We start from the raw sequence: 16,659 nt of genomic DNA, 5'->3' as shown, positions 1-16,659 counted from the left end.
ACAGCCTTGGTTGACGCGCTCTTCCTTTATCAATCAGCGGAGTTGAGTTTGTAGTTTGTTTTCATCAAAGGGTATTTATTGAATATCAACATGAGTTCTAGTTCCAATTTCTAACCAAGTAGCACTTGCTGTGGTCAAAACCTGTATGGCTGCATAGTGCATACCTTGCGTACCAGAGTTATACTGACTAGGGCACCAGCCATGTGCTAAACTGGGTTTACCAGCTCAGGTGCTGCAGTCACCTGTCCATGTTGTCAAGGCAATACACATTCAAATCCACATTAATCAAAAGATGTTATCAAATTGTCATGAATAGAATTATTTCTAATCATCATTATTCTATATATTATTAGTAATATTCTTTCACATATTATGTATACATAATAACAACAACTGAATCTGGCTCCAACATTCATTATTAAGTTTGGATATTGGATTCCTAGCCCTATTTCCCTATACTTACCAATGAGTCCTTTCTCAGCGCAAGCCATGTTGTTCTTCTGGAGACCCACCTCCTCATTTAGCCACACAACCGATGTAAAGTTAATGGGGACACTGTAAACAACACTTAAACATACTTACTCAGAAACACACTGCTTTGGGTGCACTGTGTGTGGGGTAGGATTTAGTGTAGAAGTGTGGCCCCATTAATACCAGATGTAAACTTCTACAGTACAAATGGGTCCATAGAGTATACATGACACCAGAGAAATTACACAGGTTTTATCCCATGATACCAGATGAATGCACTAGGTGTGGGGTAGAGGTAGGAACCCTGCACTGTATGTGGGAATGTGACAAGATGCAGGAGTATTGGAAAGAGATTCTGGAGCTTATCTCCGAGCTGACGGAGATAGAAGTCCCGATAGACCCTAAGTTATGTATACTACACTATAGTACACATGTACCCAGAGAACTTATCAGCTAACACTAGAAAGAGGAAATTGATAAATGTTTGTCTGTTACAAGCCAAGAGAGTGGTTGCTCTAAACTGGAAGGAGATACAGTGACCAGGATCGAAACAATGGTTAACTCATTCAGCGCCAATAAGGAATAAACTCGTTATTGGCCGCCAAGCATTGAGCGCTAATAACGAGTAAACTCGTTTTTAGATCCTTTGATATTTTTTCTTTGATCCCCGTTCTACACAGTCCCCCGGAGCCTCTTTACTTGGCATACCGTTGGAATTGCAATGATGATCGAAATCTGCCAGGTGGCAGTATCGCCTACCTTATGAACATGGGCCAGCTATTACAGACCCCACAGCCCCCAAAACAACTAGGTACTCTTTGCGAGCAGCAGAACACGTTCGAGAATCAAGATTGCCTAGAGCGAACTATTGGATATTATGAAAAAGACTAAATGGATTATATGGATGATGATTATGGACAATAAGGTGTGTTTCCACCAGACTATGATGTTGGACTATGTTGGACCAAGCACTACTGGTAAAACGTAAAATAACTATAATCAAATCGACCGATGAAGAAACCTATTCGGCTCTGTGGTATAGTCTGGCCCGAGCAGATGAAGTAGACGGATGAATAGATAGATAGATAGATAGATAGATAGATAGATAGATAGATAGATAGATAGATAGATAGATAGATAGATAGATAGATAGATAGATAGATAGATAGATAGATAGATAGATAGATAGATAGATAGATAGATAGATAGATAGAAGGCATATGTATTGAACCTGTTCTGATTCAAGACACGTTTGGACTCGACGTGAGAAATGGAGTACATCTAAAACAAAGGTAATGTCTTTTTTTAACGTGTACTTTACCGAAACTCCATCATTTCCAACGGCCGGTTTGACTATAGTATTTTTAGGATTTACCAGAAGTGCTGAGTCCAACATAGTCTGGTGGAAACGCACCTTATCGTCCATAATCATCATCCATGATCCAGTTAGTCTTTTTCATAATATCCAATAGTTCGCTCTAGGCGATCGCCATTGTCGAACATGTCCTGCTCACTGCTGCTCACAACCTACTAGTATAGTCCCTAGTTGTTTGGGGGCTGTGGGGCCACCCACACTAAGCTGGCCCATGCATGTTCATAAGGTAGGTGATACTTCCACCTGGCGGGATTCAATCATCATTGCAGGTCCAATCCACACTCACAAGGCGAGTGCTTAGTATGAGAAAATCGAGATATCTCGTTTTTGGCGCTCAACGCTTGGATTTGAAACGCGAGAAATCTTGTGTTTGGCACTGAATGAGTTAAAGGATGTGTGTGAGTTTATGTGCAAAATAAATGTTTTTCAGTGAAGTGCCCCCTTAAGCAGTGCTTAAATGCTGAACTCTGAATCGTACTCTAGATGCCTAACCCTTAACGTAACCGTCCTTAGCCTTAACCTAAACATAGCCCTAAACCTGACCCCAACTCCAACCCTGACAGTGTCACACCAGGGTTGTATTGGACAGCGAGTAGTGGAGTCTGCTCAGTCAGCCAGCTTTTAGTTTATCTTGTTCTTCATTGAAACAAAGGGCCACGGCTAGCAACAAGTATCCATTTAGCCCCACATAGACATCCAGAAACATACATGCCCTCTCACAACACACACACAGTCCATGTACAACCACACAAGACAGAGACAGACACATTGATCACACACATAGAGCAATGACACCCAACACGTGTCATTAATCCTACAAGATAAACCTACCTTGGCTGATAAGCTGGCAAAATACATTAAAACAACACTGAGACAATGGTTGGCTCTTATTTCAATAGACAGATACGCATTTGTTGAAATGGACATTCACATAATACAGTCTGTGTGGATATGTGACTGGAGACCTTAATTAAACGGGACATGAGGTTGACATCTGAGCACCAACACACCATAGAGAACACACATAAATGAATGAGAGAGAGAGAGAGAGAGAGAGAGAGAGAGAGAGAGAGAGAGAGAGAGAGAGAGAGAGAGAGAGAGAGAGAGAGAGAGAGAGAGAGAGAGAGAGAGAGAGAGAGAGAGAGAGAGAGAGAGAGAGAGAGAGAGAGAGAGAGAGAGAGAGAGAGAGAGAGAGAGAGAGAGAGAATTTGCAGTCTCACACACCTGGGAAATCAAGATTAATTTAGATGAAACACAATAAAAACAGAAATAACAAATGGCTGTTTGGGATAAAAACCTCAAACCTCCACACTCTCCTGTTGTTTACTGGATCTGAAGCTTGGTGCGGTTCTTTGCGGTGCTTTCATTACCTTGGGTTCACAACAGCCATTCAAAGTACATTTGTGTCATTTCAATAATGCCCAGCTGTCTGAAAACAAGGTTGTTTTTCTTCAACGATACACACGTGTCATTCTGAAAGGGGACATATTATGGAAAATGGGTTTTGCCTAGTCTTTGTATGGATTTGTTAGTTAGTCTGAAATGTTACTTTGGCACTGGGGGTGACATCATGTACTCCTTGCTGTTTGGAGAGTTTCAAGTCTTCAGAGGAACAAGCCTCAGGCATGTGGTAGTCTACACCCTCCCCAGACCATCAGAGGAGACATGTGGTAGTCTACACCCTCCCCAGACCATCAGAGGAGACATGTGGTAGTCTACACCCTCCCCAGACCATCAGAGGAGACATGTGGTAGTCTACACCCTCCCCAGACGATCAGAGGAGACATGTGGTAGTCTACAGTCCACCCTCCCCAGACGATCAGAGGAGACATGTGGTAGTCTACAGTCCACCCTCCCCAGACGATCAGAGGAGACATGTGGTAGTCTACAGTCCACCCTCCCCAGACGATCAGAGGAGACATGTGGTAGTCTACAGTCCACCCTCCCCAGACGATCAGAGGAGACATGTGGTAGTCTACAGTCCACCCTCCCCAGACGATCAGAGGAGGCATGTGGTAGTCTACGCCCTCCCCAGACCATCAGAGGAGACATGTGGTAGTCTACACCCTCCCCAGACGATCAGAGGAGACATGTGGTAGTCTACGCCCTCCCCAGACCATCAGAGGAGACATGTGGTAGTCTACACCCTCCCCAGACGATCAGAGGAGACATGTGGTAGTCTACGCCCTCCCCAGACCGTCAGAGGAGGCATGTGGTAGTCTACACCCTCCCCAGACCATCATATGAGGCATGTGGTAGTCTACACCCTCCCCAGACCATCAGAGGAGGCATGTGGTAGTCTACACCCTCCCCAGACGATCAGAGGAGACATGTGGTAGTCTACGCCCTCCCCAGACAATCAGAGGAGACATGTGGTAGTCTACACCCTGCCCAGACCGTCAGAGGAGGCATGTGGTTGTCTACACCCTCCCCAGACGATCAGAGGAGACATGTGGTAGTCTACACCCTCCCGAGACCATCACAGGAGGCATGTGGTAGTCTACACCCTCTCAAGACCGTCAGAGGAGGCATGTGATAAATGGTGAATGGCACATTTATATAGCGCATTTATCCAAAGTGGTTTACAATTTTGTTCCTCACATTCACCCATTCAGTCACACATTCACACACCGACGGTGGAGGCGACCATGTAAGGTGCCTACCTACTCATTGGGAGCAATTAGGGGTTAAGTGTCTTGCTCAAGGAAACTTCGACACACTGCCCGTGAGGAGCGGGAATCGAACCAGGAACCTTCCGATTACCAGACAACCACTCTACCTCCTGAGCCACTGTCACCCCTCATGTGGTAGTCTATGCCCTCCCCAGACCATCATATGAGGCATGTGGTAGTCTACGCCCTCCCCAGACCATCAGAGGAGGCATGTAGTAGTCTACACCCTCCCCAGACCATCACAGGAGGCATGTGGTAGTCTACACCCTCCCCAGACCATCGGAGGAGGCATGTGGTAGTCTACACCCTCTCGAGACCGTCAGAGGAGGCATGTGGTAGTCTACGCCCTCCCCAGACTGACAGAGGAGGCATGTGGTAGTCTACACCCTCCCCAGACCATCAGAGGAGGCATGTGGTAGTCTACACCCTCCCCAGACTGTCAGAGGAGGCATGTGGTCTACGCCCTCCCCAGACCGTCAGAGGAGGCATGTGGTAGTCTACGCCCTCCCCAGACCGTCAGTAGGGTAGCACAATGACCAGGGGGGGAATTGGCAACTAAATTGGGGGATGGGTAGGGGGGGGGGGGGGGGGGATGAAACAAACAATGACTTTTGGGTGATTAGAGGTTTTTATGTGACAGTGGTGAAAAATGTAGAGCGAGTCTTGCTGGAGTGTCAGTATGTCTGTTCATGTGACCAACTGGACTTCACTAGAATAAACTATTCATTTATTAAAACATGTTGGTTCATCTATCTTCATCTGTCTTGTTTGTCTGTCTGTCTTTCTGTCTATCATTGCATTTCATTAACAAATCGTTTCATCTATGTGCAAATGGGTAGCAGGAGAGAAATTGTATTCAATAATATGATATTCAACAATATGATATTCATTCATATGCAATTATAGTCAATAATATGAAATTGTATTTAATAATATGCACGTTTATCCCGAATTATGAAAATCATTCAGATTCTCAAAGGCAATTATTATCTCTGGCGTGAAATGATTTGAATCTCAGTGAGCAATTGATGCAGCGAGAAATACACACACACACACAAACGCCATTCATCAAATGAACCCGTCCCGAATCTGTATTCCCTCCAACGTGCTCCCGCTCTCTCTGCCTCAGAGTTGACATCAAAGGTACCCTCATCAAAGGAGACTGGAGGACACGGTGTCTCATAGGTACAGATGAATAGTGTGTTCCTCCTTATCACTGACCACGACGTGGATGTATGGAGAGAGGGAGAATTTAGAGGTAATGGTGGTTCCATCTCCTAGGCGGGCATCTCTTTCCTATCAAAGGTTCAAAAGGTGAAACAGAGAACAATATATAACCTGGAAGAATCTAATGGTTTTTTTAATCCATTTATTTATTTGTACCTTTTATTTGAAATTGCAGGATTGGAAAGAACATTTCAAATGGATTCCGCTGATCGCCTGTATTGCTACAAGACATCTCATTGATCACCTGGGTTACTATAAGACATCTTGTTGATCACCTGGGTTACTATAAGACATCTCATTGATCACCTGGGTTACTATAAGACATCTCGTTGATCACCTGGGTTACTACAAGACATCTCGTTGATCACCTGGGTTACTACAAGACATCTCGTTGATCACCTGGGTTACTACAAGACATCTCGTTGATCACCTGGGTTACTACAAGACATCTCGTTGATCACCTGTATTACTACAAGACATCTCGTTGATCACCTGGGTTACTACAAGACCTCTTGGTGGGGGAATTGTGAATTTTATCCACGTTGGCAGAGCAATTAGATCAGGACGGAATATCAGGAGGACATAGATAATATAGATAATAGAGAATAGAGACTCATATAGAGAATATATTATGTGTTCAAAAAGTCAGCATAACATGTGATGCGTAATTTGTCTGAATGCAGTTGAAAAGGAATACAGTGACACTGTTGAACAGTGGGAACATGATGGCGATGGAGATCATGAACATGACTCAAGTTTTAAGCGTGACCTTTCTTTTAGTAAATGCTGCACTGAAACAAAAAGCAAGAGTGACAACCTGAATTTGAGAATATAGTCGGAACAAATCACCTCTTATGCTTTGAAATTGCCTTCGAGACCCAGGTGTTGGTGGAGGCTAATTGAGTTGCTTGCCAAGAGATACAGTAGAAAGCCCAGAGGGTTGGTTTCACATGGAGTCCTGTTGACGGAAGAATTCTCCTTCCCACAATCCCCTCCACCCCTCACCCACCCGCCCCCCAGCAGGACGACAGCTAGCGGCCAGGTGTTCATTATTTCCATCTGCAAGACTCCACACGTGCAGCCAGCTGCCTCCCACCCTCTGCTACACACCCAAAAAGAAGGTGGGGGGTGGGGATGGGGGGCGTGGGGGCAGCAGCCAACCCCTCGATCAAAACCTACTCTCTGCCCCCCTGCGAGGTGAGTGGGTTGCACACACTAATAACAGGGGTGGCGGAGGCAGGTACACAATAACCACCCTGGAGAGACCGCAGAAAAGAATATGGGGCAACAGTGGCTCAGGAGGTAGAGCAGTCGTCTGGTAATCTGGAGGTTCCTGGTTCGATTCCCCCTCCTCCCTCCTCCCGGGCAGCGTGTCGAAGTGTCCTTGAGCAAGACACCTAACACCCCTAACTGCTCCCGATGAGCAGGTTGGCACCTTGCATGGTCGCCTCCGCCGTCGGTGTGTGAATGTGTGAGTGAATGGCTCAAATGTGAGGAACAAATCGTAAAGCGCTTTGGATAAAAGCTGTTATATAAATGCACCATTTACCATATGATAGACAGAGAGTACTGACACAACAGGTGTCGACAGGTTGGACTTCCACTTGGCAGAGCTGGCAAGTTAGCAAGCAGGTGATCGTTTCCCCGTCGGTCAGGAGGCGGGACCTCTGGCGTGGTGAATGGGCTGCGGAAAGGGTTAGACCACACAGAACAGCACCCACCACCGGTTTGGATTAGCGGCCCGGTATCGGCCCCCCCATCCAGGGGGCCCGCGGGGGTTCTTACCTCGCACGTAGAGGTTAGCCGGGGCCGAGTAGCGGGTCCCAGCGCTGTTGACCGCCACACACTCGTACTTGCCCTGGTCTCCCTCCTCGCTGTTCTCTATCTGCAGCGCTCCTGGGGAGACGGTGGGGGCAGTGTCACTGCAACGCTCTTCTCAACACAAGCTCGGTGTCTCTCTCTCTCTCTCTCTCTCTCTCTCTCTCTCTCTCTCTCTCTATCTCTCTCTCTCTCTCACACACACACACACAAACGCCCACACACATGATATTGACCTCACAGACACCTGCTCCTCGCCGTGGCTTCCTCTCTCCGCACATGAACTGATACTCGTACGTGGAGCTCACCGGGCGTCTGAGCCCTGGCCGTTTGTTACGAGACAACGGAAATGGGGGGGGGGATTAGGCGCTTCACTTTGTTGTCGTCGTCGCTATGAATAGGCGGCTCTGGGGATCTGCAAAACTTCCGAAGCCACTCTTTTCTCAGGGAACCATTTGGGTGACGATCAAAACGACAACTGATGGCACTAAGATGGTTATATTTATTCATGAGGCAGCAGGTGTTTGGCGTCTGCTATAGAACAACATCCACGGACGCTTAAAGAGATTCTGCCAGATTCAGCGCAGTGTCTGGTTGAGTAACCACATGCCTCTGCTTTTTTGTGATGCGGGCAACACGTGTTAATATGCTACTTTGTAAGGACGCCTACATGCACCAGTGTGTTGCTTTAAAAGCCTATGTGCACCAATGTGTTGCTTTAAAAGCCTATGTGCACCAATGTGTTGCTTTAAAAGCCTATGTGCACCAGTGTGTTGCTTTAAAAGCCTATGTGCACCAATGTGTTGATTTAAAAGCCTATGTGCACCAATGTGTTGTTTTAAAAGCCTATGTGCACCAGTGTGTTGCTTTAAAGCCTATGTGCACCAGTGTGTTGCTTTAAAAGCCTATGTGCACCAGTGTGTTGCTTTAAAAGCCTATGTGCACCAGTGTGTTTAAGCCTATGTGCACCAGTGTGTTGCTTTAAAAGCCTATGTGCACCAGTGTGTTGATTTAAAAGCCTATGTGTACCAGTGTGTTGCTTTAAAAGCCTATGTGCAACAGTGTGTTGCTTTAAAACCTATGTGCAACAGTGTGTTGCTTTAAAAGCCTACATGTACCAGTTTGTTGATTTAACCCTACGAAGCCCAAATAAAAAAGACATTAGCAACTTCCGAGGCCAGACGGTGGGACCTATAAACACATTTACATGTACTATCCAATAGCATTGTGAGGCTGAACAACAGGACCCATGACTATGTAAATGTGCTTAAATAGCTAAAAAGCTAAAAGTGATGTTGTAATTTTGCAAACGGGGTAACAAATCACAAATAAATGTCCTGATTTGTTTTCCTCTGTGCTTGCATCGACTGAAGCCGTTCATCAAGCGGGCCTTTGAAACACAAGAAAATCAGACTAGGACCTGAAATGCATCTTTGTTGTTCGTTGACAGCCTTCTTTTGCTTAGCTGGGCATCTCAGGGGGAATAGCAAATGAAGGCAACTTACCTGGTAATGTTTTACTGCAGTTTTACCATTTCCTGCTTTCATTCCAAGCAAACCCCTCCATACCCATTCACACAATCGTCAAAGGTATTCATGAAGACAGTGAAATACACTCGGTTAGGACGACAAACAGCGTGATTGACGTGTCTCTCTCAGAGTCATGTGATGTCGTTGAACTGGACTTCTGAATGTGACAGACATCATGCATGTTTTTGTTTTTTTTTGTCGGCGACCGAGTGAATTGATTGAAAAGAAATGTAGGAATTGTACAAATACAGTATTTCAAGAAGTGACTCCTGAAATGCATCATGGGGGGTGTGGGGGGTATGAGTTTTGGTAACACGATGTTAAGTGTTGGTTAAAAACTTCAGACAAGAGAAATAACAAATAAAAAATACCATGTGAGAGAGAGCGAGAGAGAGAGAGAGAGAGAGAGAGAGAGAGAGAGAGAGAGAGAGAGAGAGAGAGAGAGAGAGAGAGAGAGAGAGAGAGAGATTGTTCCCCCAGTAAGATCTGGCCCCAGCTGTGAGACCGGACGTGGGAAGAAGGGGTCTTCAGCAGGGGCCCTGTGTAACAAGGGGACCCTAACATTGGATTACACTTCCTCTAGCTACTGCACAGCCCACACACACACACGCACACACACACACACACACACACACACACACACACACACACACACACACACACACACACACACACACACACACACACACACACACACACACACACACACACACACAGTTGTAGTCCCTGTCTAATTGCCTGTAGTTCTTTAGTTCTTTGTATTTAGTCTTGTTCTGTAGTTGTAGTCCCTGTCTAGTTTCCTGTAGTTCTTTGTATTTAGTCTTGTTCTGTAGTTGTAGTCCCTGTCTAGCTTCCTGTAGTTCTTTGTATTTAGTCTCGTTCTGTAGTTGTAGTCCCTGTCTAGCTTCCTGTAGTTCCCCTCACTACAGGACATTTACTCTACCAGGGCCACCAGGAGAGCACATAACATAATTAAGGACAGTACACACCCCCAACACAGACTATTCAACCTCCTGCCATCAGGCAGGCGATATAGGAGTCTGAAAGCCAGAACTACGAGACTGACAAACAGTTTCTACCCACAGGCCATCAGGCTCTTGAATGCCAGCTCCTCCACCTAGCCCCCCCCCCCCCCCCCCCCCCTCCACACACCTTGGCAGACACTCTGACCTGATTACTGCTGTGAACACACTGTCACCCACTGTATTATTATATTATTATTACCCTTCACCCCCGAACTATGAATCACTAAAGACACCCTTGTATATATATATTTATCTATTTTTACCTTGTTTTCTAGCACTCGCTTGTATTTAAATATGTTTACAGTAAGTTAAGTATTGCGTGATTTTGTGTGAAGGGCAGACTAGCAGAGTAAGATTTTCATTGTATGGCAAACGTACGGTTATATCTATAACCATAGTTATGAGTGTAGTGACGCTCTGTGTCTACTGGAATACATCCCTGTATCAGTACTAGCACTGAATACATCTCAACATGCACCTTTACACACCCATCCGCCTGGCCACACCCCCCTCCGCTTCTCTACATAAGCAGGGGTGTGGCCATACTAACAGCTCCTTCCCAAGTCTTTCACCACAAAGGCGAAGACCACGGGGTCCTCAGTGAGTCCGACGCAGAGCGTCACTACACTCATATAACTATGGTTATAGATATAACCGTATGTTATAGGTCGTGTAGCTCCGCTCTGCGTCTACTGGAATACAGGAGCTGAGCAGAGCGGAAGCTCGACAAATGTACCCGCTGAGGCCCCCCACAACCATCAGAACCGGGGAGGACCCGAGCCCCCGGACCCCCCTAGTGGAGGACGGGAGGGAATCGGATCCGACTGTGCAAAGAGGAGTTTAGCAACTCAAACACACAGGGTGAGCAGACCGTGGGACTTACCTTCCACAGAAGAACCCACGACTACACAAACGCGCAACCCACATGCCACTAGGGAACGAACAGGAAGAAATAAAAACCCCGTTACAACCCCTAATATCATGGGGTCAAGGGTAAAAACCAAACCCCGTGGCAAGGCCGTAGCAGCGGAGTGCGAAGGAGGACCCAGCCCCAGGAAGGGACTGGACCCCCCGGAAAAGGGGGCCTGGTGAGGCCAACGACGCCGTAGCATCGAGACCCCACCAGGCGGTCACTAGTGACACCACCCCCCACATCGCCAGCGTATTCGGACAGGGCCCATCCAAGAGCAGGCCATTCCCCCCTACAGCACGCCGCCCCGAAGCACTCAAAAACTACACCCACAGCGGGACCAGGCAGCGCACCGGGGAGACAACCCCCAAAAGAGGTCGATCCCTCAATCCAGGCAACAGGCCACTCGACCTGAGCCTGGAGCACTGCGGACTAGACAGGCGCCAAAGGGGTCTGCTGAAAACAGCACCCCGGCGGAAGGGGCGTATGCTGGTATGCTGTGCACCATGTCGCAGCCTCCACAAAAAAAACCTTGACTCTCTAGAGGGGCAGACGTCATGAAAGGTGCGGGGGCACACTCACAGGCAGACAGGGCCAAGCCCGGCCTACCCCGAGAGTTGACTCCGCTACCAACACACCAGGGAACCAACAACCCCCTTGGTTCTAACATGAGGCGGTTGTTCCTATAACCCCCCAAGAAAAAACTCCAAAACACAACTGCGGGTATACACTGGCTATACAGCAGTACAAGTGTTTCAGTTTTCAAGAAGGGGTTAACCCAGGCCAACAGGTCGACGAAAACAAATTCGGACCCGGCGGACCGCGACGTACACAGGGATGCCAGAGGAGTTCTACAAGAACCACCTCGACAGCCCCCTCCCAGCCCCGCCAAGCAGGAGAAGAGGGGCGAAAAAGAATGGAGAAGGACCAGGCTCCTTCAGCACAGCGCAAGGTACAACACAACATGGACCAAGCAACAGTGAGGGATAACACACAGTAACACAACCACAAACACCTCCATAACGTCAAACCCTGCAACGCCCGGGCCGACCCGGCATTTTCCCCCCAAAAAAGCACAAGTCCCTCAGGGTACCAGAACAGCAGATCTGCACCCCGGTGGACAACGGGTTAACTGACCTGGTCCGGCGTGACCAGAACCAGTCCCGTGCCCTAATCACGCCGCCATCCCCAGTCCCAGGAGGGGGGTAGGTACGCGTGTCGATCCAAAACATTATAGAGGGCGCCACCCAGACGGTCAGAACACAAAGCACCACGCCCGGTGGCCCACCCCAAGGGCGTGAGACCCCTCTACCAATGCTTCAATCTATTCTGTTAACATCCCCCAGAGATGAACGAGAATTCGTCGAGACAAGCCTAGTACACCGGCGCTCGGAAGAGACAAAAACTCCATCCCAGTTGCCCCATAAAAACGCTGTTTCAATGATGAGCAACCAAGGCGCGCAAGCCCATGTATGGTTTCTATCAGAAGCACCCAGGGCCAGCACTGCATACACGTCGAGACCCAAAACATATCAAGCCGCCTGGGAGAACGACAAGAAGCCGTTTTTTTTACAGAAAGAAATACGGACATTGGTCCCATACGACGCGGCTGAGGGAAAACAACACCCCGTCAACCTGCTCCATAAAAGAGGGACGGGGAACCCCCAGAGAGACGTGAGCAATAAATTGAAAAGACATATGCAACATTGAGCTATGTAACAATTGGACTAGGACTCTCTGAGGAGGAGGCTCTGAAACTCTGAGGAGGCTCCCTAACTGAGAGGGAGGTCCTGAACACACCGAGGAGGCTCTGAAACTCCCTGAGGAGGAGGCTCTGACCCAATATACACACTACTAGTAGGGAGCAGAGCAGAAGAACAAATCGTCTCTACTGCATTGCATCACCTACCAAGCTCAATACACATACAACAGAGCAGAACTTCTTTTTAAGTTCTACTCACCTTGACAATAACAGAGGTCCACAACATGGAGCCTGAAAATAACTCACGAAAGTCTCACAACCAATAGAAACGCACCCAGTGACGTACTCTATGGCGGGGGGAATTCCGTGGCCCACCGCCCAATATGGCGTGGGACCAGGAAACTCCCTCCCTACCCTGTGACGCGCTGACCCAGCAACGTGACAGGAAGCCCCGAAGGACAGGAGGCCCAACCCCCTGGCCAATCAGAAAAAGGGGAGGGAGGTTTTATGAGTTCCCCCCCTCATGACCCCTCACCCCTGATACGATGCAATGACAAAGCAGAGCCATGACACCAGTCATAGCGTGTTACATGAAGCGCATGTACACCTGTCAGGGTAACAGCTTCACATAGGCTCATGTGTGAACCTGCCACCTGAATTTTTACACCTTTTCCTAAAGGAAGAAAAACACAGACCAAGAGAGGGCCCCTTTAAGGGCCCTGGTACAAGAGCTTACACATGTAACTTCTGTAGGCCAACACCTAACCCAGTTGTGGATCTTAACGACACACACAACCCTCCATCACAACAAAAAAGGCAAAAATACACTCTCACTACCGTAAGAGGAACACCGTTTTTCATAACGAGAGAAGACACAAGTCCTTGATTAAGTACTAGTCACAGGCCTTGCTAAGTCCACATGACAGCGACCAAACAATCTTCAGAAAAAAAAAAATTGCCTCTCTAAGCAGGAGCACAACCCCAGCAGAAGCTGAGGGGTTACACCGTATCCCCACAAACATAGTGAAACAATATATTGTAAACAAAATCATGTTTGAGGGGAGGGGGGGGGCCCAGGGGAAAACCGGGCGAAAAAACCACCCCTCACCACCTTACCCCTGATACGACTTGTTTGAACAGGTACAGCCCTGTTTATATGTGAAACTTGCCACCTGTTTATTGTCATCACAAGCTGAGAGAGGGACTCATCCCTCGATCACATGCCACTATGCATAGCTTTGCAGGGTTTTTAACCCAGCCAGTTGTGAGCTCAGCTACGTTGACTAACGTTACATGAACACACAACCTCTCATCATACAACAAAACCAGTTCATTTTTACTCACGTAAAAAACAACGCCGTTTTCTAGGTAGAGAGAAAGCTATACCAGCAATCAAGACAATTCACACACAACACATGTCGCATCCCCAAATGTAGTGAAGCAACATACGTTTTGGAAAAAACATCGTTATTACAAAACATTCGGAAGGGGAAGGAAGGAAGAGGGGGGAAGTATCCAAAGGACCCTTACCTGCACCAATGAACGCAGGCTGAGAGGACCGCAACAGGCTGGTCTCCACGTTGACGAAGGCCCTCGCTGGCGGGGCAAAAGAAGCTAAGGCCGGAGCGAGGCTCCGGCGAGACGCCCCCCTCCAACAGCCGATCATGGTGCAGGGCCGACTACATCTTCTGTCAAAGATGACGTCGTAGTCAGAGTGCTATGGCCTGCTATTCTCACGGCTAATGTTCAACGGTGTAGCACAAGCTAACAGCTAACTCCAGGCTAACTGGTAGCATCAGGCTAACGTTCCCAGCCGAGCGAGCGTACAGAGCTAGCGTCGTAGCTAACAGCTAACTGGCTAACAGGTAGCTCAACCCAGCTAGGACGCAAGCTAAGCAGCTACCACCAAAACTGTACAACGTGAGAACACAATATAGGCCAACACTTCAGACAGCCGCCGTCTGTCCCTCTCCTCATCCGAAGAGAGAAGAGGAAAAGAAGTCAACACAGTCTTCAGAACGGTGATTATCAGACACAGCGGTGCCAGCACAAGTCCCTCATGGGCTGCAGCCGACTTGAGCGTGGAGGTATTCTTATAACGAAACACCAAACCCACTTCCCTAATACCTGTCCAACTGCAGGCTGGAGGAATACCGGCGGGGATTAGGCCAGCGACGTGAGCCCCTAATACGAAAATGCCGGTGGAGGTCAGAATGATCATCATCTTCTAGACACCCCGGTGGCGAAGACATTATCGCCGTATTTCCTCAAAAAATTGTGAGAGAGAAAATAAAGATATAATGTCAACACAGCTCCTTCATCGTAGCTCCTCTTCCCAAGGGGATCAATAAAGGAATATCTTATCTTTCAATATTTCACTAATCTCAAAGTGGTGTATACAGACACTCGCCGTGGTGAAAACAAGGAAGGAGCTGTTAGTATGGCCACACCCCTGCTTATGTAGAGGAGCGGATGGGGGTGTGGCCAGGCGGATGGGTGTGTAAAGGTGCATGTGGAGATTTATTCAGTGCTAGTACTGATACAGGGATGTATTCCAGTAGACGCAGAGCGGAGCTACAGGACTTATAACTGTCTGTTTAACTGTGCATAATAAACAATCTTTGCCTGTAGTTTCCCCTCTCAGGTGTCACTGATATAAAGCAGAACTTTATATCAGTGACACACTGCTGTGTTATGTGTTTTCCCTGAGGTAATGTAGGGCTATGGCTTATATCAGGTTTTCTAATGCGGATTAATAAATAGTGTATTATTTTGCAGTACTAATTATTAATACAACACTAAATAAAACTGTCAGGTTGAGAACCCATAGGTTTATGCATATTTTCCTTGTTTCATTTAGTCCTGTGTGGTGTCAGATTAGAGGTAGAATATGGAATATTAAATGTTTAATTGAGACTATGGCTTTGACGGCCATAGTAATTCTCTGAGGACTAAGAATAAGATAATACAGATGTCCTCTTTTAGCCTGGCAATAGCATTAGATTACCATTTATTGTACCCTGCTAGAGCGTTCCCAAGCCTTCTCAGCTGTTGGGCCAGGTTGTAAAGATAGCTTACACCTTAAGATAAACAAGCCAGCTGTCTTCTGACAAAAGACGTTGAGACAGGAAAAGCCAAGACTTTGTTAGTCACCTACTGTATGGACTGTGGGAACAGATGCATTCTGGGTCCTCATGAGACCCCCAACTGTTTTTTTTATCTTTTATTATGGAAGAGGATAAACGTGTCCTCAGGCTAAGTTTTTTGTTTCACCAAACCAGCTGGCCTTTTGAAAGTAAGGTATATGGTCTCAGCAGGACGGGACTAGAGAGTCCTTTGTTAAAGACTAGACAGCGTGGAGCCATGAGGGAGGACAGCTGTTTGGATAACCTACTAACATGCTTTTGATATCTGTGCTGAAAAATAAGACGTTTGTGGCTTTTTCTGTATTTTTCAACCCATCACAATTTAGTCGTTATGCCAATTCCCTTCCTGGTCGTTGCGCGGGACGGTGTAGAACTACCACATGCCTCCTCCGATACATGTGGAGTTGCCAGCTGCTGCTTTTCACCAGACAGCGAGGTGTTTCACTGGGGGAACGTAATGCGTGCAGAGGTTCACGCTATTTCCTCCAGATCCCCTCCCTGCTGAACAGGCGCCCCGACCGACCAGTAGAAGTCGCAGTTTACAACGACCAGGACACATACCCCACCGGCTTCCCACCCGCTAACACTGCCAATTGTGTTAGTAGGGACGACTGACCAAGCCGCTTTTTTATTCCAATCCCGATTCCCAAATCCCATCGGACTTGACTTCTTCGTGTCCCTCAGTGAGTGTAATACCAGCATTCAACTGTATGGGCCACAGCGGTTTCTATCATCATCATCACCACCCACGCTATGCATAAAATATATAGGTCCGCAGAGAGGC

At 47.4% G+C, this 16,659-nt stretch overlaps 1 protein-coding gene across 1 annotated transcript in view; it reads right to left on the bottom strand.

Moving 5' to 3' along the window:
- ptprfa (protein tyrosine phosphatase receptor type Fa) overlaps window positions 1-16,659 on the bottom strand; it is a gene marked incomplete at its 3' end in the record, with an annotated part of 262,786 nt that overhangs the window by 170,144 nt on the left and 75,983 nt on the right. Inside the window, exon 6 of the mRNA XM_084308488.1 lies at window positions 7,531-7,641. Coding sequence (XP_084164614.1) covers window positions 7,531-7,641 — 111 coding nt within the window. The remainder of the gene's footprint in view (window positions 1-7,530; window positions 7,642-16,659) is intronic.

The sequence above is a fragment of the Notolepis coatsorum genome, assembly GCF_963971535.1.
Source record: "Notolepis coatsorum genome assembly, chromosome: 2".
Lineage (NCBI taxonomy): Eukaryota > Metazoa > Chordata > Actinopteri > Aulopiformes > Paralepididae > Notolepis > Notolepis coatsorum.
This window is presented reverse-complemented; position numbering and strand designations above follow the sequence as displayed.